We start from the raw sequence: 27349 nt of genomic DNA, 5'->3' as shown, positions 1-27349 counted from the left end.
GTCTGGGCGGTGTTTGGGTCTGTGACTACCCAATGTGAGCTCCCAAAGGGACCCCTGGGTTGAGTGGAGCTTTCTTTTGTCATCAATGGGAGGAGGTTCATAGATGTGTGTTGTTTTCAAGAATTCTAGTATGCAATTGCATAATCTTCTTAATACGTGTTACTGGAATAAAGGAATTCTGAATTTTTAAAATTCAAGGTTTACTATAACGTTTTTAAGGACAGTGACTGTGCCTTATTCATCATTGTATTTTCCTTAGTCTAGCATTGGCCCTTCCGTCTTGTAGATTATAACTATTTGCTGAACAAATGATGTGCATAGATGGAAAACATCCTAAATCAAATTTTATACATTATGCACTGACACCCCCAAATGGCTTTTCTCCCTTCCAAACAATAGATATCCTGAGCCATTTGTGCTGGGGCTGACTTGCAGCCATTGATTCAATTTCAGAAGAAACACTGTTCGTGTCTATACACCAGTGTTTGTGTAATCATTTGAACACTTTATCACATTTGCCTTTATTAAAAATGAGAGGAAATTGAGATAATGATGGGAATTACTGGGTGTGCTAACAGTGGTTAACGTTTATCTCTTCACATGTTTGGCTCCTTGGATTTAAGCTGGTCAACTCTGTGGTCAATTGCGAAGAAATAGAAGAGGACACTAAGATTTGTGCCTAAAAAGTAAGGGTGTAATTAGGGGTGCTATAATATGGAAACATTTAGAAAAGTCTCTCCACTCTTTACAACATGCAAATGATATACCATATTTTGCCATGTATAATGCGTTCCTGCGTATAATGTGCACTCATGTTTTCGGCCCATACTTTTCAGGGGAAAAAAAATCTTTTGTTTTAATTTTTTTAATTCAAATTTTTGTTTACACTTAGGTACTTGTTTTTGTATAATAAAGGAATTTTAGCATTTATTTTTTAACATATTATGGTACAAGAAATTTTATGTAACAAATAATTACAAAACACAAGAACAGATACAAAGTTCAAGAAATGTTGTATACCCGTAACAAATTCACGATATTTACGCATCATAGAAGGCCAAGAACTCTTCCTCGTGGTAAGTTAAACAAAACCAATGATCACATTCTAAGCTTATCATTTTGCATATGGGTATCAGTATTGATTTCTAGAGTTACACTGTTAACTCATAAGCATAAATACAAGAATTAAAAACATTTACATAAATACAGCATTAGTACTACTGCGGTATAATGCGCATCCTTATTTTTCCCTCACAAATTTGCGCAAGAAAGTGCACATTATACGGCACATTATAGTGCACATTATATGGCAAAATACATTTTTGTATTACATAGGCCCATTTTTGTTCTTTTCAGTTCATAAACACTTCAGAAATACACCGTTTAAGAAAGTTAACTGGCATTGTTTGGGAAGATGACAGATATTTATTATAAAGATCTTTAAATGTTTATTAAAGAGTAATTTAAGTTTACCAAATTATAAAAAAAACAAAAAACAAACAGCTTTTTTATGGATGGTGTGACTGGATCTGTAATAAACCTGAATCATAGAGACTGGTGTAGTTCACAGCTACTAACTGGGAGGGGTCCTGGGAGAAGTCGCTGGAATGTTCTGGCTCAGGGTTAAATGTCTGTACCCAGTGGATGATCTCTATCCAGGATTCTTTGCTGCTCTCAGAGGCTGAAGTCCCAGGAAGGCTGAGTTTCTAAAGGGCTGGGTCTAAAGAGAAAGTGCTCAGGGGCATAAGAGACAAGTTTTCCCAACGTTCTTTTACAAAATTTGGAAACTGGGTCTGGGTCTGGAAGTTTGCAATTTCTAGTTAAAAATGACCACAAACAGGCAAAATAAAAAGAATTGCAGTTTATATTTTCATGTTACCCCATGGAAAATGGGGCATAGTTTTTTTATCTTCATGCCAAAGAAATTAATTATTTATGGTGAAGACTTCTCCACAAAGTGGTGGTTCAGTGTAAAAATAGTTTTACGTGTCGGAAATCTGGCTTCTGAGACAATTTTTCTGGATTACTGGAATCAAAGAAAATAAAGTCCCCAAACAAAACCTCATCTAAGCACTCTCTCAATTATGTTTCTAGTTAAAGCTTGGCACCGTTTCCAGGGATGAGCAAAAGTTTTGTTTAGGAAGTAATTGTCCAATTGAATGACCCTTACTTTTCAGCTTATTTCCGCCCTGGGGATCATAGAATCCTAAAAAGCAGGGGCCACGCTTTCCCACCACTGCAGCCAGTTCTCAGAGTGTGGCGGCCCGTGCAATCGTACGTCCTTCCCTCGGTCCCCGCGCTCGGGGCGTTCGGGTCTCAGGGACCCCTCCCCTCCTTGTGTTACTCAGGCCTCGGAGGCGCAGGGCGGAGCCGCGGACCGGCGGGCTCAGGTGGGGAGGGGCGGCGGGAGCGCGTCTGTGACACTCGCGGAGGACGGGGGAGGCGCGGCGGCCGCACCCCTCCCTGGGAAGAAACGGGCCAGGTGTGGCTCGGCGCCGGCTGCCAGCTGGGAGGAGACTCGCGCCCTACCGACCAACACCAACACCCAGCCGCGACCCAGGTCCTCTGTGCCCTCGCCGCCCTCCGAGCTACAACTCTTCCTCCCGCTCCGGCTCCCCGCCCGTCGCCGTCGCCCGATCTCCGCCCGCCGCGCCGCGCCCGCAGCGGCCTGGACGGCCCCGGTGGAGAGGAGCGTCCTCGCGACTCGTCTGCACTTCCCTCTCCAGTTCCCGGGTTTTGGCCTTTCCTTTGAAGCACTCCGCCTTTTCCGAGCCGGGCGTCCTCGCTTATGCCTCCGTACTGAGTGGCTCTTTGAGTGCCCGCCAACATGAGCTGCAACGGAGGCTCCCACCCGCGGATCAACACGCTGGGCCGCATGACCCGCTCTGAGTCCGGTCCCGACCTGCGCTACGAGGTGACTTGCGGCGGCGGCGGCGGCGGCGGCGGAGGCGGCGGCGGCGGAGGCACCAGCAGGATGTACTACTCCCGGCGCTACACGGTCAATGACCAGAACTCGGACGGCTACTGGTGGGTACTGGGGCGGCACCGGAGCGCGCGGCGTGCGCGGGGCTCCGGGGCCGGGGCTGCGGGCTCTCCACACTGTCCTAGCAGAATCAGCCCCAGCCCGTTGGGAAAGCGGGACAGCCCTTCCCTGACGCCCGGGGATACCCTAGTCCAGAAGGAGGAATGTCTTTTTGCTCGAGGTCATGATAGCATTTCCTGTTCGCGCTGGGGCATGACCCAGGTGGTCTGACGTCCTTTGCGCTGCGGTGTGGGTGTGTGTTCCAGCGGGGACTACGTCTCGCCTTTGTCCCTTCCCGCGAGCCGGGGCAGGGGGCCACCCAGCGAGGGGTCGGGGGTCCAGGCAGGGCGTGGCGGGCAGGCCGGGCGCCGGGGGTCTCGGCTGCTTCCGGGACTGTCCCTTGCACGGCCCGCCTGGGTGGTGTCCCCTTTACCGGCCGGCAGGTGGGGAGGTCAGGCAGGCGGGGCTGCGACAATAAAACCCAACTTATCCGACTGTAACCAAAAGTAAACAGCAGAGGAGCGGGGGCTCCAGCCTGTCCAGTGGCCAGGGTCGGACTCGGGGCTCCGTTGTGTCTACTGGCTCATCCCAAATACCTGGTCACCCCGAGACCATGTCTGCAGCGGCATCTGGGCTGCTTGGCCAGTCAGGGGCTTTTTGATAGAGGTTGCGCGTGCTGGAGGCGCGGGGTCCCGTCTCGAGAAGGCCCCCGCCTTGGTCTCCCCTGCTATTCAAACGAAGTTTCCCGGCAGGGGCAGTCACCTGGCGCCAAGTGGGAGCTCCGCGGGAAGAAACCTGTCCCCGTCAGTCCGCCGCGCGGTAGCCCCCGCAGGCGAGCGCACCTGTGGCCCCGTGCCTGCGCCCTGTTTCATTTTTATAAGGCACCGGAGGAACGACCTCAAGGTCTTGGTCGCGGAGCGCTTTGCAGGGAAATTGCCCTCTAAGCAGCCGAGGTCGGCAGAGGCTTGTGGAGCGGAGGGCGCCGCGTCCCACTGGTGCGGGCCTGCGACGTTGGAGGCCGGCCCTGGCCAAGGTGCCCCAGAGAGGCCCACTGGGAAGATTTTCATCGAGGAAACCGATGGAGGGGTTCATTTGGGTGGGTGGAGGAAAACAATGAACCTGCATTTACCGGGTCACTGGTGCCCGGCTTGGGATGCCCATGTGAGGCGTGAGAATATTGTAGCTCGCACCCTCTCCTCCCCCTGCAAACCTTCCCCCCGCCCCCCCCCCCCGCCCCCCGCCAGCGTTTTCCATAGAGGGCTTTTGGAAAAGACGTCTGCGTTCCAGAATCCAATTTACGCTGCCTTGTGGCTTCAGGCTGGGGAGGAGCAACCGGGATAAACTCCAGGGGGTTTTGTTGGGCCAGCAGTTTTGAAGGCGGGACTACTCGAGTTGCAACCTGTTTTCTTAGCGATTTATTTTCCCCGAGCATCTTAATAATTTATTTTGTTGTGAGTTAGCAAAGAATTGCCTCAATCTTGGAGCTCTTTGTTTTTTGAACAAAATACACCTGGGGGTTTCCAGGAAAAATGTGCCAAGCAAAAAACTGGAGAAACTTTCCAGTTTTACTTTGGTTTTTAAGTCTGTTTTAAAACTTGGCCAGCCATTTAAATCTGAAACTTTACTTTTCCCTCCCAGTCTTCCAGTATTTGGAAAGCACATATTTTATACCCACGCATTTAAATCCAAGTCAGAGTTTGCAAGGATTCTCCTGCAGCTCTTTTTTTTCAGCATTTTATGAGCCAAGGGTTTTTTGTTTGTTTGTTTGTTTTTTAAATATGCTTCTGTTAGCCTAGAGTCTCTATTTTTAAATTGACAATAAACATTACTGTTAGTTGAATATTTCACTCCCTTGGCTTCTTGTAGAAGAAACTTGTAATGAATCAATATATTAATTAATGACCTACATAACGATACGTGGTTTAAAAGGATTCGTCCCTAAAACAAAATTTTGGAGAGTCTCGGTGTTTTCTCATAGTATAGCATCATTTCTTGTATTCGGTTTTTCCAACCTAAGAGCTGTTTGTTTATAAACTGTCAAGTTTTACATCTTGCTGAGAAGGGCAAACAGACTCAAATGAAAAATTACTTAACGTGGAGAAAGGTGTTTTACTGTGCATTGATGTTGATTTGCCCGGGCAGCGCGGCGTCAGGCTGGGGTCTTGAGTCAGCATGAGGTCGTTCTTTCCGGATCAGGTAATGGAATTACCCCAGCCTGTCCCAGCCTGGCCCGCCCACCTGCTGCCGACCCTTTTTGAACTGAAGAATTAGCACAATACAGAATAGCCCGCAAATACTGACTTATGCATTTTAAAATAATGGTGACTGATGGAAGAGAGACAGGACACAGACCCATACCTGTTCTCCTGGTGGCTTTTTGGTTTTGTGCAGAGGGATTTGTTTGTTCACAGCATGCACTTGGTAGAAGTAGGATGCCACCTCTGACCTGACTGCCCTCTGCTAAATGAATGATGATTAAAAATTTAATAAGTGTTTTTCTGACCAAATGTTTTCCTAAATATGTAAAGGTGTTTTGTTTTTAAAGCACAAAACCAGCATGAAAAATACTGGTTGGATTTAAAAGCATTTATTTCAAAAACTGCTACTTTATTGGCTGAATTAGAATGGTGATTTTGAAATAATCAGTGTTTGTATTTAGCCTTTTTTTAATAAACTAATTTGAATGTGTAGGGAGCTCAATTCTTATTTTACCTTTTAAAGTGACTTTAAAACATCTTCTGTTTGTCCTTTACATTAATTAATATCGCTTGTCAATTTTTAGGGCAGTATTATATTAACTTCTACTAATTCTTCCTTCTTCCCTGACCTGGCTTTTGTGTCATCTTTATTTTAGGTTGGATGGAATCTGCATCTACTTTATTTAATTTCTTCTTGTGCTCTACTTAATATTTTAAAGTTTGTAAATGTTACGTGCTTGATAACATACTAGGTATATATTTGAAAGTATAAACTTTGGGCTTTTCTTGTATAGGATGTTATATTATTTTTAATTAAGGCAGAATTATTCTAGTTTTATTCCTGTAGTTCAAAGAAATTACAAATCTGTAGTGAAATTTGGTGGCCAAGTGACCAAGTCCCACAGTTAAATCTTTCACTGATCCAAGTGTGGATTTTGTAGGAGGATTAAAAGCGAATGTAGCCATTAAGCTTCAGAAATATGTGGTTTTAATGCTATTACTTTTTCTCTAGAACTCATGATTTAAAAACCAAAATGCATGTGATTACTATGTGATATACATTTTAAGTTTGTTTTAAATTACCTTTTAAAAGAAGCCTATATCGTGGCATGAAATAAACAGGTCCATTTGTACTGAATTTTGGAGTGGGAGGCAATATTAAGGAGTACAAAATAACCTCACTTTCCCACTTTAGAGACAAGGAGATAAAGACTTGCCCCAAGTCCCTAAGTCCACTCCTGGCTGAGTTGGCAGGAGAACCTAAGGTCCCTCCCCTCTGCCCTGCTGTCACCCTCTACCTTTAGAGAGGGTTCTTGTGTATCAGACTGGACAATCCTGTACTTACATTAAGCATATCTCAATTTCATTTATTCTTTCAGCAAATGTTTACTGAGCATCTGCTGTGTGTTAGGTGTTGGGAATTTCAAAGGTGAAAATACAAAGGCTTCTTGAAAGAATTGTATGCTCTTTAAAGGAAAATAAGTACACAAGTACTGTAATACGAAAGGATAATGGACAGAAAGGGTATAAATGACTCAGAGGCTTCAAAAGGAGACAAGATAACACCTGTAGTAAGACTTTAACTAGTAAGACTTCATAAAGGAAGTGGTGTTGAATTAGGCTTTGGAGTATTTATTTTATCTGGTAAAGGTGGGTAGGTAGAGAGCATGCCAGGGGGAGAGAAGAGCATGAGAAAAGCCTGAGAGTTGGGAAACCAGGAGCAAATTCAAGGCCTATAGAGCAGTGTCCCTTCTGAGCATTCACTCTGTGTGGGGAAGCAGTAAGACCTAAGGAGGAAGGATAGGTTGGAGCCAGGGCTTGAGAGACCTTGAGTCCATGGTGGGGAGTTTGGATCGACCATTCCAGACTTGCATTGAAGCTGGTGAATCTCCTGCATTGAAAGAGCAGGGAAATAAATAAGACGATCATAAGTGAGTTTTCGGACTGTTTCTGCGGCTGCAGTGTGCTGGGTGGCATGAAGTGGGGAGAGCCTGCAGGAGGGAGTTGGCTTAACACGTTGCGTATATGGCGGGGTTTAAATCCCTCATGAAGATTCTCGTGATCCGTACGCAACTTAAGGAAGCAATTATACTAGTGCAAAGAGGGAGGTGATGAACGTCTGATCAAGGTCGGAGGCAGTGGGACAGGAAAGTAGACATTTATTGCTAGGTGGAGTGGCTGCTTCAGATAAGAATTTGATGTGAGAGGCGAGGGAGAGTCTGAGAAAACAGGCTAAGAGTTGGGTGACTCATAGAATGGATTTCCTAAACATTTTTCTAGGAAACGATTGCAAAGTAAGATTCAGTTCAGCTTGCTATGAGGCAGATAACATTTACATGGTTATTAAGGTTGAGTAAGTTACATATTTTACAAAAAGATCGGTGGTTAAAATAGTTACCATCACCTGGCAAACACCTATGATGTGCCAGGTATATTATGTATTTATCTCAAGCCTCAGGACAGACTTCCCACTTTAGAGAAGGGAACACTGAGGTAGTTACACTTGGCCTTGGTCACACAGCTAGTTAGTGGTTGAGCTACATTTGAATTCAGTGTACCACAATGACTCAAGAAAAGATCAAATAAAAGTTATTAGAATTCATCTTGGTTTCTACTTGTAAACTCTTCTATCTAATGTGAGCTGTTACTTCTTTTTAATCTGTTCCATTTCTGTGAAATATTTATTTCATGACCATTGTGTTCTTTTATTCGTATTCCTGTAGAGTTTCCATCTGCTTAGGGAAAAAACACAAGATGCTGCTGCACTAAGCCAGCTAGTTGGTCACATCTACAAAACAGCTTTCCACAGTAGTTAATTTTTTCTCTAAATATAGGCATCATTTCATTGTTGTTCAGGTGATTGAAATATCTTGGGAAAGAAGAAAAACTGCTGATGCCCCTGATGCCTCAATGCTGACTTCTTAGGGTGGAGTGAAGGAGGGCTTGGGTGTGACTGGGGAAGGCTAACTCAGTTCTTTGCTAACCAGTCTTTCCAGAAGAGGAGGTTCTAGGAGTGCTTCTTTAGTCTGGAGGCACCGGTACTTGGAGCACTGCCCCACCCTTTGTCTTTCTCTTTCTCCCTCTTGCACTTATGGGAAAATGGTCAGGCGTGGTTCTGATATTGAAGCCACCGCCCACAGACCCCAAGACTCAGTGAGCCACTCATCTGTGGCAATGTCCTGTAAAGTGCAGGCCCATAACTTATACTTTACCACCAACACCTTGGGCTGGAAGGGTCCAGGACCTTCAAAGGCATCATGAATGTGAAATCTATTTCATGAAAATGATGACACGTTAATAAGAGGCTACAGCAAATAGGTCTAAGTTTTTGTTTGGAATTAAAAATTTTGACACGCGCACATAACATCCCTTGCTTCATCTGGCACCTGAAAAATATGAAAAAGGACTTGGCTTGTTGATGGATAATCAGATAACTTGTAAATGATTTTTTTAGGCTTCAGAATGAATGTAAGTTTTCACACAGAGAAGTAATTCAAAATAGAAACCCTTATTTTGACGTTGAATTTCTAATATTCATATGTCATCCCCGCCTAATAAAGGAGAGGAATACATCGGTTTCTGAATTTTCTTACCACTTCGATAAGTTTCCTTCATGCTGTTAAACTGATGTATCACTTTCTTTGAATTATCTCAAACTCTTATTTTCAGGCCTTGTAGGTAATTTTAGGAACCTCTGCAATGTCTCACCCTTATACCTAATCCTCCATTTCTTCTTCTTCCTTTTTTTCTTTTTTTTTGCTTCTCATCCCACCTCCCTAATTTGCTTAAAATTATGAACTGAGGCAAAAAAAAATCACAAAGTAGAAAGTGCAATCTGAGCAGCAGCCACCATGTAAGAGCTGTCTTGCCTGGGGACTTAGATTCTGCTGGGCTTTGCAGCATTAGTGGCTCCACTAAGCATCACGCCAACCCCAGGAGAGGGTTGTGCCTCCATGTTGCAGATGCTGAAACTCCAGGCGCGGGAACCTCACTTGCTCAGTGTCACACACACGGAAGTGGCTGAGCAGGGAGTGGACTCCAAGTTTGCCTGGCTTCAAAGTCTTTTTGAAGTTAATGATGTGATCAGTTTACCCCGTCCCCCAATCCACCAGGAACTGAGAGAATAATAAACATGGAATGGAGGTGGAACTTTTACTAGAGTACTGCTTCCAAAGCCCCTAGGTGAGGACAAAATGAAGGATCAGAGGAGGCCCTCTTTATAAAATTTATAGGAAAAAAACACCTTTTTTGTCCACTGTTGGCGTGAGGATGGAGGGGTGGGGGGAGATAGATGCACTGTCTGACTGAGCTTTGGAAATGAGGGTAATGAGATGGGTGGTAATATTCTCATCCCAGCCTTTTATTTAACTTTTACTCCTCTTGTGCTAAACCAAACAAACATGCACCAGTACCTTCTGTGTTGTTAGGTGCGTGTAGGAGTCCAAGATGACTAAGGTGTGGGACTTTGCTCTCCAGGAGTGGAGGAGACAGGTGCGTAAATAACTAGTGTGGAATGAGGGCAGAGTGTGCGCAGGAAAATTCAATACAGGAGGCAGCATTTGCTCTGTAACTTCTGAAGGATGGTAGAGTGTTTAGTAAGTCTTGAATGTAGGGTATTGTCCTTAAATTAAGAAGTAAAAATATTTTTTACAAATGTTACGTTTTTTTTTCCTTTTTACTTAAGAGTCTTTAAAGAAACTCAAACAAAATAGTACATGTGAAAATTATAAAGAGCTAAGCAAATTGGTCTTGAGATCAATATTAATGCATTACATAATTATACTTCCAACAAATATTTATTGAGCTTTTCTGAGGGAGAAGGGGGCATGGAGGGGGAAAGAGAGAGAAAGAGATGGAGGAAGGGAAAGAAAGAAGGAAAGAAGGACTCCAGTAGAAAAAGCATATAGACAAAAGAAATACAGCTAGGTGACATGGGCCAAGTGTCTAATATACAGAATAGATTATTATAAAATTTTATGAAACAAGGAGAGTATTATTATTAAAAAATAGTTTTTTCTCGTAATACTGCATGGCTTTCTTCAAAATAATTTTTCCCCCTTGGCAACACATGTTAAACTAATACCTTAGGACAGCTAATTTTGGAGTCATTTTTTTAAGAAAAGAGTATTATTTAAAGATAGTAAGATAAAACATAGAAAGCTCTGTAATATTGTTCACACGTTCATGTGCTCCATCCTTGGATTAAAATCCAGAACATGTTTTCCTTTTAGCCATTGATAAAGGGATCTTTAGGCAAACTGTTGGAACCAATACTTGTTTGAACAAGTTTTAGAGTGAACTTAAAAAAAAATGTTTATGCAGGCAGTTCTTTGTAGTATGAATCATTTGTCTTTGTGAGTTTGAAGATAAAACAGAATTTCAGAAAATTTAAACACTTAAGAACAAATGTTGTTTTTTCAAGGACAGCTATTAATTTTAGTTTAGTCGATATTTTTTTGATTGGTTTGACCCAAATGCGTTTTTGTTTTTTTGTTTTTTTTAACATGACATCTTTCATCTTGAAATGGAATTTAAAAATTGAACTTTGAGCTTGTTAGTTCAATTTCTAACATGGTTTTAAATCTCTGCACCCCTAACATCTACATGTACCAGTATTGAAAATTCTTTGATGATAGGTATTTTAAAAATCCTTGTATATTTGTTAAATAAGTCAATTTATTTAAAAATTATTTTTTCATATATGGTAGAATTTTGCATTTTCCCAAAGTGCACTATATCAATTGAAGAAGAAACTTGATTACCATTAGATGTAACAGACCTATGTATTATTTTCCATTGGAGGAGTGAGTTTGGTGGTTTCATAAAAGAGAATTACAGAAAGAGTGAGCTAGAGAAATCTTAGTTACCATCTAGAGCCCAACAGATGGGAAACTGAGGTCTAGAAATTTTCTGGGATTAAAAAAAAGATATAAAATTATGTGGTCAATAAAAAATAGGATTTGACCTAAAAAGTTTTGAGTGACACACAACTTTAAAAAAATGTGTGTGTTCCCTGAAGCAAGCTCTCCTGGCTCTCATGCTGAAGAATCCAGTTTCACAGTGTGGAGTGTCTGATGCTGGACTGACCCAATGGGTCCAAATTCTTTCCACCTCCCTGTCCTCCTTGATTTGAGTATTGCCAGCTGTCTGTGTGTGGATTCTTCACTGGGCTAAGGCAGCAACCTGAAAGGTGAAGGTGGATTCTCTGCCTCAGTGTTAAATCTCCGGGGCCTGAGTCTGCCTTCTTCCATCTCTCTTTGATGGACTGGGCTATTCAAAAGCTTCCCTTTCTCACTGAGGTCTGGTCCCAAATGATGTCCTTAGCCACACTTCAGACTGAAGTGAGATTCTTACAGATGAAAGAAAAACAGGAGAGGTAGATCTCACTTAGGGACTAGATACAGTCTTGAAAAGTTATGGACAAGATGAAATTTGGTTAATCAGATCATACTTTCCATAGACAAGTAGTAATACCAAAGATTCTTCATTACATTGTTCTAACACTTTAGAAATTAGATTTTTCTGCATTCCTCTTTCCCATATTTATTAATTGTTTTACTAAAATGTCAAGCGAAACACATAGGGCTTTAGTGGATGTCAAGGGCATGTGTGGTGAACATGCGAGTCCTGTAGGAAAGCATGAATGATTCTTTTTAGCATATGAAGCCCCCTGTTTCTTTTTGTTTGTTTTTTCAACTTCAGATGTATGTGGGTGAGGGGAAGCAGATACGATGACTTATTTTTATAGAGATATCAGCTGCTGTCTCTAGAAGTAGAGAGAAACCAAAATAATGTTGAAAGTCCACGATTTTAAGGCAACATTTAATGGCCTCACCTTTCTTTTTCCTGGATATAGTTAATTTCTAAGTGTCCTGCAACTAACTACTTCAGTAGTTGGGTTAAAAGAAGCTGGTGAGTTTTATGTTTTGTTGTCAAATGACTTTCGTCATAAACTCACTTGAAAAAGACTTGTATGTTCATTTTGGTACATTCATTCACAACTGAGTTTGGCCTTCCTGTTTTGTTGTTTTTTAAAATACATTTTTATTTTGGAATAGTTTTAAAATACATTTTTATTTTGGAATAGTTTGCATTTATAGAAAAGTTGCAAAGATACTGGAGAGCTCTCATATACCACTCACCCAATTGCCCCTCTCTGCCTTTGTCCAATAGCTCAGTTTGTGGGTTTTTTACAGTAGCACACGTTATAAGTAATTTAAGAAACTCTGACTTTCCATTGTGCTAAGAGATAACATTTTCATATGTCCTAGGGACTGGCTTTCTTCACAGGAATTACTCTCTGAACCACACTGCTCAACAGAATTACTAAATGTTTCAGAAGAAAGGTACTCTCATCCCCCTTCAATAAAAGAAAACAAATAAATTACACAGGACCTTCCTAATTCTTTCTCCATCCTAGGGTTCTAAATGAGGTATTTCTGAATTTTTTCCTTTGTCTCTTGAATTTCTTTCCTCTATTTTATAATAGGTACATTTTGGAAAGTGTTCTGATTCTAAGTCAAGTGGAATTTTGTACAAGTTTGGACAACAAATGTAGTCCTGTTTATATCTCAGCACTTCGGGGTTGTGCCAGGTTTCCTGTATAGTTCCAGTGGAAGAAAGAGACTGCATTCATGGGGTGTGGGGTGTCCTGGTTTTGATAGGTGGGCAGTTCAGGCGGGCCTGTTGCCCAGGCCTGCCTGGGGGAGGCATGTCATCATCTGGGAGTGGTTCCCAGGGAAAGCTTGGTTCCTCACCCACATAGGTTCAGCTAGTGCTGGCTTGTTGGGGAGCCTTGCTTGCAAGGAGGGACTGTAAATAGGTGGCAGAGAGAGAAAGTCAGTGTCCTCCCCGAGTGAAATGACGCAGAATCAGGCACAGTGGGAGCAGGTTCCCACATTCTTATGCCTTTACTCCATCTGTGTACAGCCTGTGTTTTTCAAACTTTTTTTTTCAAAACACACACACACACACACACACACACACACACACACACACAAACCCCAGTGAAATTCTTTAAAACATGTACAAACACAACCATCCCCCACATAGACATATATACATATAAGAGAAAGTTTTATCTGCAGGCCCCCCCATCCCCCCAAGGACTGGACGGCTCTGAGGTCCTGTGAAGAACTCAGGCTTCTTGTAGCACATTCGTGAGGCCTTTTCCAGGACATTAAGCAATAATTTAATATGCTTTATTTATTTTTTTAAAAATATGCTTTAAATCGCTCTTAATCGCTTGGTAAAATAAAAAGTAAGACTTTTATTATACTTTGCTCTTATATCTGGAGCAAGTTAAATTCCTGTAGTCTCTTTAAAATATGGAATATCTTTAACTTTATTCTTAAACACTGCTGTTGTTTTAAGGTTTCTGCCATGTGTCCTCCATAAAAGTGCTTCATTTGAAATGGACATGTGGCTGAGCATCATTGTGGAGAAAAATATTCTAGGACCATCTTGAAAGGAAAAGTGGCTTGTTTTGCATTCAAGATGTACACATTTTCCTATCACTTTCTTCATACCTCTCTTTCTTTCTCTCTCTCTCTCTCTCTCTCTCTCTCTCTCTCTCTCTCTCTCTATCTCTTTTCTTTCTTTCTTTTCTTTTTTTTAAATAAATTTTATTGGGGAATATTGGGGAACAGTGTTTCTCCAGGGCTCATCAGCTTCAAGTCTTTCTCTTTCAACCTAGTTGTGGAGGGCGCAGCTTAGCTCCAAGTCCAGTTGCCGTTTTCAATCTTTAGTTGTAGGAGGCACAGCCCACCATCCCATGCGGGAATTGAACTGGCAACCTTGTTGTTGACAGCCCACGCTCTAACCAACTGAGCCATCCTGCTGCCCCTCTGGAAGCTCAGTGGTAGCTCATTGTCTTCAATCTAATTGTGGAGGGCACACAGCTCACTGGCCCATGTGGGAATCGAACCGGCAACCCTGTTGTTCAGAGCGCAGGCTACATCCGGCTGCCCCACACTATTATTTCTTTACCATTATTGTGTTTTACTGTGATTGCAGAGAATATTTTTGTTGAATAAGGTTTTCTCTTGCCTCCGATTGTTTCTTCAGCCAGACTTGCCAGTACACCTTAATGCTCCCCATTTGATCCCCCAAGGACTTGGGGTGTTGAGGGCTGGGCATTATGGACCCTGGTGGGATGAAGCAGGAAGGGTGATAGATAAGCTACTAGAAACATGTTTTTACAACTCAAAAGAGTATTTCTGGATTGGATCTTGGACCTGGAAAGAAAACTCGCTGTGAAGGTCATTATTGCGCTAATTAGTAAAATTTGAAAAATTCCACTTTGCAGAGTGGAAAATAGTATTCTATTCATTTTAAATGTCCTGATTTTTAGAATTCTACTGTGATTATATAATTGCATGTCTTTATTTTTAGGAACTATATGCTGAAATATTTTGCGGTAAAGGGGCATGATTATTTCCAAATAGTTCAGAAAAAATGCATATATAACGTATGTAAACACACATACACACACAGAGGGGGATAAAGGAAACTCGGCAAATGTTAACGATTGGGGAATGTGGGCAAAGCGTCTATAGGACGGTTTGTCTCATTTTGGCAACTTTTCTGGAAGTTTGAAATTATTTCAGAATTGAAAAAAGAAAGTCACACGTCTGCTTTCTTTGTGTTTGCCTCATCAGTCAAACCGGAACAGTGTCCAGACACCAGAACCAGAACACCATCCAGGAACTTCTGCAGAACTGCTCCGATTGTTTGATGCGGGCAGAGCTGATTGTGCAGCCGGTAAGCCCTCTTGTTCTCCTCAGGTATCAGCCACACCAATTTTGTTCCGGGTTTGCTTAGACTCTCATCGCCCTCACCTGTGCGTCCTTAGTCACTGCCTTCCTTCATTGCCCTCTTAGTGTTTGGAGGTTATCTTTTTCAAAACAGACTGGAGAGGAATGTGTATCTTCTTAACCTACTTGCAATGTTGGTTTAACAATGGGAACCAGTTTTCACACAGTGTTTTTTGTTTTTTTTCCAACAAATGTTTATACTGTAGATTGCCACCCTTTTGGAATTGTAACAAGCTGTTGTCATTAATTTTGTAATACTTTCTGTCCCTAGAAATGTTACCTGACATGTTTATGTCACTGGATTGTAATGTACGCCACTCATTCAATAAGTTTCTTTTTTTTTTTTTTTAGGAAAAAAATACCATATTGGGAGAACATATTTGAGAAACAAAAGATACAGAAAAATAAGCAATTGAAAGTTGAGGAAACTTTCTTGATATGAATGAGATAGATTAGGATCTCATTGAAACCGATTTAGAAATCATCGGTTCCATGATATTTTCGGTGGAAGATTTTTATTTGAAAACACTGTAGCATGTTCACATTTGCTCTGAGTTTGCTAAAAGCAGACTCGAGACTGGTGGGGCCATGGCTACCTTTTTTATCCCTTCGCCGATTGTATCTCTTCAGCAAGGGACTTGAGTGCTTCTGTCCTTGATGCTGACTTAATGCAGGGGTTAAATCTGGAATCTGGCGCATCACAAAGTCCCCCTGTTATATAGAAAGAGGGATTTTAATCAAGAGAATTTATGTGTTCTGTTTGGAGAATATGTTCATATTCTAATTTCTTAATTTTAGATGTTGTGTGGGTTCTAGTTCTGGTTTACTTCATCCAGCTTAAAACATAACTTCACTATAATCCATGGAAGAAGATTTGGGGGCTCGGCAGACCAGCTTGGTTGTAGTTGTGGTTGTTTCAAGTCTGACGTGAAACGCCCTCCTCTGTGTTCATCGCAGGCCTGGGATCCCTTTACGGAAAGCAGAACAGGGGCACTGGGGACCTTCCACTGAGCACAGGCACACCAGTCCCGGGCAGTGGGCAGTGGCTGTGGACCCGTTCTACACGTTGCTCCACAAATGTACATGGAGTCATGTTCTCAGTTTATTTTCACTTCTGCTCGTTGCGGTGCAGTCATGTCAGGCTCACTTGGCCCAAGCCGAATGAAAGCAATTGTAAAATTCTAGAGAAAGCTCATATATGGCACTGAAGCAGCAGCCTTTTGTATGTAAACAGAGGAAGCTTTCTTTTCTTTTTTTTAAAAAGAAAAACAACTTTATTTTGAAATAATTGTAGACTCACAAGCAGTTATAAAAACAGTACAGAGCAGCCTTGCGTACTCATGACCCAGCTTACTCCAAAAGTGACATCTCACGTAACTGTAGTGTATCATCAAAAACAGGAAATCATTTGGTCCAATACAATGAATTAGACAGCTTTTTGTTGAAGAACTGAAAAGTCCTTTTCTCATAAGATTCAGGAAAAGCTCAGTTTGTGTGTAAAAGACCTTATCCAGCATAACTGTACAGCGTTCTTACCTTAATGGAATTCCCATTAGATGAAAGTTCTGTGTAAACATGAAAGATAGGCATTTAATAGTAAAGAAAGGGAAAGATCAGCATTCTGTAAAAATGCTTTTAAAAGCCTGGTGAAAATTTAAAATATAGTCCACAAATTTTGGTTCATGGATCTCCCTAGATTTGCCCCCTTTCTCAAATTAATAAGATAATTTTCAGTTAGCAATATTTTTGCAAAATGGAAGAGTGTAATATGTAAGTTTACAGTGGAAGCTTTTGCTTCCATTGACACACATGAAGCTTTTTCCCCCAGTACAGTATTCTGTGTTTCCTTCATGTGAATTCTTTCTTTTAGGAACTGAAATATGGAGATGGGATGCAGATAGTTCGGAGCAGAGAACTGGACGAGTATTTTGCTCAGGCCAATGACCAGATGGAAATTACTGATAGCTTGATCAGAGAGATGCGACAGATGGGCCAGCCCTGCGATGCTTATCAGAAAAGGTATTGCCCAGGGAGCACGAATGCAGGCAGGCCTCATGAAGAATGTCGTACACCTGGTTACACTCAGTCCCACGACTCAAGTCTTCCCTTGGAGGAGGCAGATATTCCCAGGGAAAGTCTCGCTTACTTGGTATTCCACAGCTTTCTGTATCTCTAATACAAATTGACTAAAACTTGACTTCATCTTTTGTGGAATCACAAAGCTGCTGTAGGAAGAACTGAACAGACATGCTCAAAAGAGTGTGCTTATTTTGAAGAGCTGAGTTTGTTATGAGTTGTTAACTGTACCTCCCTTGAGAGGAATAGCAAAGGCCTTTGGCACAGCATTTGACATTTAAGAGTCTAATGTCAAGTCAAGCTCAGGTTTAATGGAAAAAAAAAAAAAAAATGACTCTTAGAGTTGAAAATGCAGTGTAAAGCAGAGGTGTGTAGTCTGATTTTGCTCTCAAGGTACCCGGAATTTTGATCTCAAAATTCCTAGGGTGACTGAAACTCATGAGAAAGTGAAAGCTGCTCCCAGGTTAGACAAAGCCAATGACACTTGTAAATTTTTCACATACAAAAACTTAAATAATATGATGCTCAAAGACTGAAACATCATAATATTTAAGTTTTTGTGTGTGATCAAGATTCAGATCATGTGGTAAAGAAAAATCTTCAAAGAAAGCATTTGTGACCTCTCTACTGAGACAAAGGAGACTCAGAAAAGGGGACATCTGCCCAGCACATGTTTTCATAGGCTGTTTTCCTGCCATGGTATAATGGTTTTCCTTCCCTTTCAGACTGCTTCAGCTCCAGGAGCAAATGCGAGCCCTGTATAAAGCCATCAGTGTCCCTCGAGTCCGAAGGGCAAGCTCCAAGGGTGGTGGAGGGTACACCTGTCAGAGTGGCTCTGGCTGGGATGAATTCACCAAGCGCCTCACCAGTGAATGTCTGGGGTGGATGAGGCAGCAGAGGGTAAGTGAGCGGCTTTCAGAGGGATGAGGGCTGGTTCTCAAACCTTCCAAGTCTGTGTAGGCCAGAGGTGTGGAATGGGGCAGGGCCAGCCTCAGTGGTCAGGCCATAAAAAGTGTTCTGGACCTCAGCTGGCAGCAAAAAACATGCTGATTTTGGAATTTTTCTCATATGTAATTTGAAAGTGGGCTTCTGTTTTGAAATGAATGAAACTTGACAGTTTTTCTCCCCTGCTTGTGTGGCTTACAGAATCAGCCTCATTGCTTAGTAGTCATACTTTATCACTCAGGTAATATTTAACAGGTGTAATGTAATTAGGTTTTGGCTTTTTACCTCTTACTGTGCACAAATGGAAAATCTGTTGTGGGAGTTTATGTGCTAAAAAACTCCTCCATTGTTGTTCTGAGTGGTAACTGACCTCACCTGTTACTGATAGGTGCTTAAAAAAAGAAAAAACACGTTGTGGAGGCTCAAAATGTTAACAAATTTGGAGGAGCTAGAAACAGTAAAACTGGATATTCTGGTTTGGGCTCATTAGTTGCTTACCTTATATTTCTGAAGTGTCAGCTGTCTTGTTGTGCAATCATTATGTCACTGGTGTGGGAGTGAAGTAAAGTAATGGCAACCGGAGTATGTACTGAGGCTTTCGCTAGAACCGGAGTTTCTACAAAGTATTTTTCAATGCTAATTACTGTTTTGTTGTTTTATGTAGTAATTATGTGCTGTAATGAACAGGTGGCAGTAGAAATATGCCATAATCATGGAGATGGGAATTTTATAATGAAAACCTGATACTAATGAACCATTTTCCTCTTGAGAAGGTGGATATGTTAGCATGATAAGTTGTGGAGAGATCGTTTGTTGTGCAATGTGGTTGTGGTTGTAAGAAATACTGGTTTTGTTATTACTTGTTCTGGACCAATTTAGGAGTGGCTGTAAAATTTCTTGACCACTAAAAAAGTTCTGTATGCGTACTTTGCTAAGTGGTGAGGCTTATGGGACTAAACATTGATCCCTTCAGTTAACTTTTTAAACCACTTATTATAAGGACTAGATAATATTACAGAAATTAGGGCTTATACAGGATCAATGTAAGTTATTGTCATGCGGGGTCTCTGGTCCTGCTCCACGCACAAGAACACAGGACATGGTGAGGCCAAAAAGGAACAACAACAGAGCCATAGATAGGGGAGTCATACCACTATATTCTCGATGGTGGCTGGTCGAGACACAAAACAAACATCCGCCAGTACCCCAACAGGGGGTCTTCCTGCAGCCCAGTCTCGCTGGCGGCTGGGCAAGACACAGGAAGTAGGATCCACACAATCCGCAATCCACCATTCACGCTTGCTAACCTCACTTGCTAGCTGCAATACGCCGCTCGCTTCTCTGCCAACCAACCAACCTCCTAGCATAGCCACAGCAGTTGTATTAGTGGCTAATGGCCAGTTGGTTACAGCTGATGGCCAACTAGTTACAGCTGATGGCCATCTACTACCCGACCCAGCACCTTTCCGTGTGAGGTTGAGAGCCAGGAAACTGCTCTCTAGGGCTCTGTCCCCACAGTTATAATCCCAGAAACCTAAATGCAAAAACTTATTTGCTGTTTTCAAATTCCCTTCTAATCTTTTAAAAATTGAGGTACAATTGACATAGAATGTCATATCAGTTTCAGGTGTACAACATGGTGATTTGACATTTGTATACATTGCAAAATTCCCTTCTAATCTCTGAACACACATTTCTTGAGCATTTATATGTATTGGCACCATGACCAAAAAATGAGGGTTCAAAAATTATGTTCCAGGGCCCTGAAAATGAATATTATGGAAGAAAACAAGATACGTACACCCAAATGCCAAATTTCTCTCCAGAGCAGAGTGGGATTAAATGCTGTGTTTGAGCTGTAATAAAATCCTGCTCAGGTAGGAGTGGGGGAGGGGTGGCACTCCAGTTCCTGTGGAATGGAGAGGTCCAAGGAAGGTGTGGTGGGGCTTGAACTACATGTTAAGGGTCAGCAATGTTAGGTGAAACAACCTTTGAACCAAATTATGAGACGTCATATCCCTAATTTCTTTTTAGTATGACAGTTATGTAAAACATCAGCTTAGAATTTGTCACTTTCTGTGTTCATGCTGAGTGTAGCTTTGTAAGAATTTCTTTGTAGCAAGGGCTCAACATTTTTAAATTTTGGAAAATGGCATTACTATACGGACTCAGTTTTCCTTTGTGGTGGTGGGAGCATTTTCTAACAGATGCAGCTGATGAATGATGCTTTTTGGAATAGGTATCCCCTATGGTTTCAAAAGAACTGTGCAGTTTTATCACTTACTGCTGGTTGTCTCTGGGATTCTCTCAGGCCCCTTTTGTCTTACCCCTTTTTCCCCTAAGCATAGCTTGCATTCTTGCTCTCACTCCCAGGAGACTGAGCTGCAGGGCCCCAGCTGATAAGGGAGTGCTGTCCCCAGCAGTATAATCAGTGGGCAGTCACACATCTCTGATGCCAGGGTTTTGTGTTGTTGCCCTGATTTGTGTTTCTGCTGATGGATCAGTCAGATACTATACACCTGGCTAGTAATGAGGGGCATGAGCCGGAGCCTGGTCATCTCATTGACTTCCCAGGGCACGCACCTGTTTCTGTGGAAGCCAAAATGAGCTGTGGGAGAAAAGGGTCAGAGTCCTGGGTAAATTTCAGTTGTCTGACTCTGAAATGGCTTCCCTTTCTGAAAGCTTGCCAAGTATATTGGAACATGGATGTGGCTTAGAACAATGTGTGTTATGTTCTTGCTGCAATAGCAGACTGGAATGTTTGACTTTGGCATGTCTAAGAGATGACACAGGTGATTTGGAAATTTACATGAGCTCAGGCAAAAGAAAGACGAGATAACAGACGACACAGTACGAAATTCGTGGCATAATGTGTTTGATTCTTATTATGTGGCATTCTTAAATTTGAAGGAGTGGAGACTCAAAATAGAAAGTTAGATTTAGTGTTTAAAAAGCTAATATAAATCCATGATCTTGGTGTTGCCAGCATTCATTGAAATTCAGGCATTGTGTATACATAGTAACTTCTCTTTGAAATGAGCCATAGGGAGGGAATTCTGCTTCCTGAAAGGTAATAGTAAATGCTCACTTTAAAGATACATTAATCTAAACAATTTAGAGAAAAACAACAAAAAATACTTTTAGATTAGTTATTTAGCTTGGGAAGTAGGATGTAATTGAGCTTAATGAACTGTTTTTGATGCACATTTTAAAATGACTGACTATAGAAACTTCTATCAGTATTTTATAACATACAACATGTTGGATATAGTACAGAGACAGACACACATACTATGCGCATGCACACACACACCTCTTGCATGTGTACACGTAGATTTTTCTTTTCTTCAGAGGACATGATCTAGGTTTCAAGGATCTCTTTTTCTGCATCCTCTCTCCTCAGCCCATCTTGAGCTGAGGTCAAACAAGTTGAGGGAAGTATTTGGCAACCCCCATTAGATATTTGGAAATGCCAAGCCTTTAAACTTTTTTGGGGGGGTTCAGTGGTGAGTATTCACATTTCCAGTTTTACCGGAATGGAAGCTGTGTATGTCCCTTGGCCCTCTGGCCCCTGATGCTGTCGGTGAGGGGAGGTGGGTGCATGGGATTCGGAATGAAGGGCTCGCTCTTTCCCTCGCAGGCGGAGATGGACATGATTTCCTGGGGCGTGGACCTGGCCTCCGTGGAGCAGCACATCGGCAGCCACAGGGCCATCCACAATGCCATCGGGGACTATCGCTGGCAGCTGGACAAAATTAAAGCCGACCTGGTACTTTGAAATGTTTCCCTTTAGTGGCTTCGAAAAGCGTACTGCAGGATTGTGTGTAATGACTTGATCCCAGGCAGTTTTGTCTGACACATTAGTCTATGATTTCTTTCCCCACAGACTGGAAATTTTTAAAAATCCCATTTCATAAATGGGGAAGTGGAATCCGATAGATCTACTAGAGATTAACTCTTGAGGCGGGGGCAGTTAAACAAAAGGCTAAGGGAATACAGACACTCATTCGTGTGCAGTTTGTAAATGAGTATTTTTTGGGGTGGTAGTTCTTTTTTGCAGAAAGCAGAGCATCTCTTCAAATAGAGAAAATCCGACAGTCATACAGTTTTATGTCCTTGGTGAATCCTTTTTTATGTGGTAATTAAAATGTATTTCTACTGAGGGAAATTATGTTTCATACTGGTACCTTCCATTTGGTAAAAGGACTGACTTGAAGCTGGGTTGAGAATTACAGCATAAAATATTAATCTGATTTTAGGTGCTTGATTTCCCCCAGATGTCTATACTTTTTTTTTACTTAGAACCGAGCTATTTACTACTCATCCTCCTTTCTTCCGGCTTTCTTTTTTGCCTTACTTTTGTCCACCTGAGTATCTGACCAATTTTCTCTAAGATCTAGGGAGTCCTAAATTGTATTTTTAGACTTTTACAATTTTGTAACAAGTTGGTCTTTAAATGACAGTGAGCACGCCTTCACTCTGTGGAGATGGCACTGCCAGGCCAGGGAGAGTTTGTCTTCAAACCATCTGGGGAGATGGCCCTGTAGGTAAACGATTTCATAGAGCGAATCGTCTTTCTATAGAAGGATGTGAAGTCAGTATCTGATAAAAAGGAGTTTTATAGGGGCTGCTGTTTCTATACAAACCCGCAAGGGGAATGAAATCATTACCTGCTCTTTGTCTTCTAGCGTGAGAAATCTGCCATCTACCAGTTGGAGGAGGAGTATGAAAACCTGCTGGTAAGCCAACTTCTTTCTGAGGTTTCTGTGTTCAGTTCAATTCAGTTCCATCCATATGGAGCACAGTCTGGGGGTAAGGTACGTTCCAGGTCATTGGTATACTAATGACCCTGGAAGTACCTGGAAATATACGTAGGGCCTTGTAGATGCTAATGTCATTTCTACTGCTGTGTTTCCTTTAGAAATGAATTTTAAAAGAATTTTTTTCCCCCTGAACACTGTACCTTGTGCTGTTCTACTTGCAAGTTAAGGGTCACATAAATAGCACTTGTCAAGCACTTGCAGTTAAAGCAATAAAGCTTTTCCACTTGAGGATTACAGCCTTTTTTATGAGGTATAAGCACAAATAAGGCTTGTTTCCCTTAGACAGAGGTTTATTAGACCATCATCACCATTTTGTGATGGACTCGGAATCAATTACTTGATTCATGAGAAGAGATATTTCCATCTTCTGCCTATTTGTGCCATACTATCTTCACTCTTCAATACTTCCTTATCGGAAGTGACACTATTTGAATAACATGGCTAGTAGTGACACAGTAGTTTTCATATTAGGTCTGGTGTGTGACTGACTGATGGCACCATTAATTTTTGGGCTGTGAGAGAGGGCAGAAAAAGCTTGATCTATCTTTTTAAGAATCCCATTTCCCCCTTTGTAATCCAAAACTAATCATTGAACCCAAACATCATCTGAATCGAGAGTCTTCAGGATTAGGCTGTTCAATGAATCTAAAATTGCTCCCTTGTTCATCGCAAGTTTGGATGGTCCTTTTCACATACCAGGTGGTCAGTGAATACAGGAGGTTAACCTTTTACTGATTCTTGTGCTCTTTTTGGTAAAAAGGACCATGTGGGTGTATCCTTGAAATTTGCATATTGTTATCCTAACGCTGCTTCTGAACGTCCTGTGCAGAAAGGGTCTTTTGAGAGAATGGATCACCTGCGACAGCTGCAGAACATCATCCAGGCGACGTCCCGAGAGATCATGTGGATCAACGACTGCGAGGAGGAGGAGCTGCTCTATGACTGGAGTGACAAGAACACCAACATCGCTCAGAAACAGGAGGCCTTCTCCGTAAGCTCGCCCCTCCGCCCCCTTTCCTTGTAGGTGCTTGCCTCGAGGCTGTTGCCTTGGAGGCCGACAAGGTGACAAGGTGGGGATGACTGGACTGGTAATAATTTCATCAGCCAGTTGTGATTCAGCCTGTGTTAAAATGGTCGTGAAAAACCACTCCTTTCTGAAAGCTTTTCAGTGGACTTCAGAGGAGTAATGCGTTGTTTAACATCCCAGGAGACAGTGGAGAGTGTAAGAATGAGTTCACTCACATATCCCAGAGTGTGTGTACCACAGTAGCCTAGCGGATTAAAACCTGGAATTAGAAAATCTCAGTGTCAGTTGTGGCTCTGTCACTTTACCTGTGTGAATTTGGACAAGACGTGTCATCAGTCTGGCCTTAGCCATATACCAGATGATTTCAAACATCCTTTCAGGTCTTAAACGTCTTTTCCAATATTAAAAATGCTATGATTTTTAATGCTAGGAAAACATAACAAGATTCTTTGGCATTGTTCATTTCCATAATGCAGTTTTGTATTCACCTTCCTTTAAATACGGTGGGAGTGATGGAAGACCAACGGTGACTTGCTCTGAAGGATTTGTTTTTCTTCCATTCACAGATACGCATGCGACAACTGGAAGTTAAGGAAAAAGAGCTCAATAAGCTTAAACAAGAAAGTGACCAGCTTGTTCTCAATCAGCACCCAGCTTCAGACAAAATCGAGGTAGGCTCCTTGAGATTTACGTTTTTATTAGGGAAAACAAGGAAAACTTTTCATAAAGTAGGACTATACAAATGAATGCTTCTTACCCGTCATAAAGACACAACAAGTTTATTTTGTATTTTGGGATCAATACCCTAGACTAGGGGTTGACAATCTTTTTCTGGAAAGGACCAAATAATAAATATTTAAGGCTTGCAGGATATTTGGTCTCTGTCAAAAGTACTTAACTCTGCCATTGTGTGAAAGCAGCCATAGCTGTACATAAATGAATAAACGTGACTGTGTTCCAATAAAATTTTATTTATAAATGCAGGCAGTGGGCTGGATGTGGCCCTTGGGCTGTAGCTTGCTGACCTCTGCCCTAGACTGCCATCTGGGGCTGTGCTCACGGCTGACATTAGCTGGTAGCACTGGTATGTTAAAAAATTGGTTGTTAAAAAATGTGAAATAGTTCCGTACCAGTTGGTAAGAATCACTGCCTTAAGTCTCTCCAGCCCTCTTTATGGGTGCCTTGGAGCTCCCCATCTAGCTCCTGTACAGCAACAGGGCTTGGTGCAGGGGAGGAAGGAACCCTGCTCCAGTGTCTGTTCTGATTGGTCAGTAGTCATGTCATTTGGGTGAATACTTTGACTAATACTCTTATGGTATCTATTTGTTAAAACTGGTATTACACTTGAATTTCTACCATACCAGAAGTTCCCTGTTGGGAAGTTCTGTTTTTAACTTTTGGGAAAAAGTTTGCTTGATTTGGAATTTGATAAAAAGTATTTCATAGCTTTCATTCAGGCTCACATATCTACCCAAGAACAGATGCCTCTATAGGGCTGAGTGGTGGTGAGACAGCTGATGTTTTCTTGTTTCCAGGCATATATGGATACTCTTCAGACACAGTGGAGCTGGATTCTTCAGATCACCAAATGCATTGATGTCCATCTCAAAGAGAATGCTGCTTACTTTCAGGTTTTTATACTTAGTAATGATTTAATTGTCTTTTAGGTCTTAATACCTTATCTTTTGAATGTGTTTTTAAAAGCACCGAAAATAATCTTCAAAATATTGCATAAATTTATTTGCCATATAAATTTATTTGCAATATAATTTGCAAAAATCTTTATTGATTTTTAGTTTAGCGGAGTATAGATTGGTAACCTGGTTATCAATCCCTCAAATAGTCTCTTGTCATATCAGTAAATATACTTCCTTCTGTAATGCTTTCTTTAGCTACCTACCAAGTAGATTCTTAGCGAAGATCGTCCTTGAAATAAAACTACTGGATGATATTGCTCATTGAGTTGCTTTTCACTGACATGGGATCACTCTCATCCTTAATAGTTTTTTGAAGAGGCCCAGTCGACAGAAGCCTACCTGAAGGGCCTTCAAGACTCCATCAGGAAGAAGTACTCCTGTGACAAGAACATGCCTCTGCAGCGTCTGCTGGAGCAGATCAAGGAGCTAGAGGTATCGTCTCAGACCCAGGCCCTCGGCAGCCTTCCGCAGGAGAGATAAAATGCCCCCACCAACGCAGTTCAGACCGCAGATTTGCATGATTGTACAGAACAGCGTATGCCCAGCTCAAGCAAGCATTTTCTTCATCTTTCAATGGCTTTTCTCAAAATAAATTTCTTTACATGCTTGCTACCTTTGAAAATGACTTTTGCTTAAGTAATTTCTATTGCTCAAAACAAAAATGGAGAGAATACTGATTATAATACCTAACATGAAAATTCCTCTGGAAAAGAATACTTCAAGTTTTATCAACATAAATGTCCTCTTACACAATGATATTCTTTTCCTGTCCACTTAATTCATGGCTGTGCAGCTTCTGGAGTCACTTCTTATGACAGGTTCCCATAGTCCCTGAAGATAGATGAATTTGTGGTTTTTAACAGCTAATGCAATTATAACAGTATCTCATTTGTAATGTCATAGTAGCTATATTAATGTCATTTGAAGATCTTATCTAAAATTCACAGAGTATCTATGTTAAAGTATGATTTTATTTGTAATTGCAGAAAGAACGAGAGAAAATCCTTGAATACAAGCGTCAGGTACAGAACTTGGTGAACAAGTCCAAGAAGATTGTGCAGCTGAAACCACGTAACCCAGACTACAGAAGCAATAAGCCCATTATTCTCAGGGCTCTGTGTGACTACAAACAAGACCAGGTGTGTACTCGCTTATTCAGAGCAATACAAAAGCTTTCCCTTCCTCTTCATACAGATTTTTGCCAGTCAAGAGAGCAGAATTTAATCTAGATTTCAGTGAGCACCATAGTAAGTGTCTTTTCTTTTGTATACAAAGCAGCAAGCTGCAGCAGCTTTGTTCTGAATTACATGATAGTTGTCAGTAATCAGGACACAGGGTATTTTTAAACCATTCAATTTTAAGGCTTACTACTTCTAATAGGAAAAACTTATTTATCTGTGATCACTTATCTTTAAAATACTGAATATAGAAGAAATGAGAAAGGTGACCAGTATGCTGGATACAAAGTGAGTGTCATTGCAGATTTTATGCAGTAATTGAGCATATTAATTCTGCAGGTTCTGTGGTAAACACCGGCATTTATATAGAAAGATAACTTGTTTTTAGTAATCATTTATTATTAATTATTATGAATTCCCACAGTTCTACTTTCTTATAGAAACTATGGAGGATTTAAGAAATATAAAATGTGTTTAGTTGATTAGATAAATGATATAAAACAGCGGAGTGTATTCTACCATGCAGAAATGCTTTAAGAGCTTTTGTGTGGAGAAATAAGAAGTACGA

At 41.5% G+C, this 27349-nt stretch overlaps 1 protein-coding gene across 3 annotated transcripts in view; it reads left to right on the top strand.

The window, feature by feature from the left end:
• Positions 1–2251: 2251 nt before the first annotated feature.
• Positions 2252–27349, top strand: part of DSP (desmoplakin) — a 41239-nt gene continuing 16141 nt past the window's right edge. For all 3 annotated transcript variants that reach the window (XM_019745418.3, XM_074335259.2, XM_019745417.3), the window contains exons 1-11: positions 2252–3027; positions 14880–14982; positions 16906–17054; positions 17837–18011; positions 21697–21825; positions 22745–22795; positions 23709–23870; positions 24473–24577; positions 25442–25537; positions 25910–26035; positions 26590–26742. In XM_019745418.3, the coding sequence (XP_019600977.2) occupies positions 2828–3027; positions 14880–14982; positions 16906–17054; positions 17837–18011; positions 21697–21825; positions 22745–22795; positions 23709–23870; positions 24473–24577; positions 25442–25537; positions 25910–26035; positions 26590–26742 (1449 nt within the window). In that variant the 5' untranslated portion in view covers positions 2252–2827. The remainder of the gene's footprint in view (positions 3028–14879; positions 14983–16905; positions 17055–17836; positions 18012–21696; positions 21826–22744; positions 22796–23708; positions 23871–24472; positions 24578–25441; positions 25538–25909; positions 26036–26589; positions 26743–27349) is intronic.

The sequence above is a fragment of the Rhinolophus sinicus genome, chromosome 14 (genome assembly GCF_057876585.1).
Source record: "Rhinolophus sinicus isolate RSI-liver-muscle chromosome 14, RSI-T2T, whole genome shotgun sequence".
Lineage (NCBI taxonomy): Eukaryota > Metazoa > Chordata > Mammalia > Chiroptera > Rhinolophidae > Rhinolophus > Rhinolophus sinicus.
This window is presented reverse-complemented; position numbering and strand designations above follow the sequence as displayed.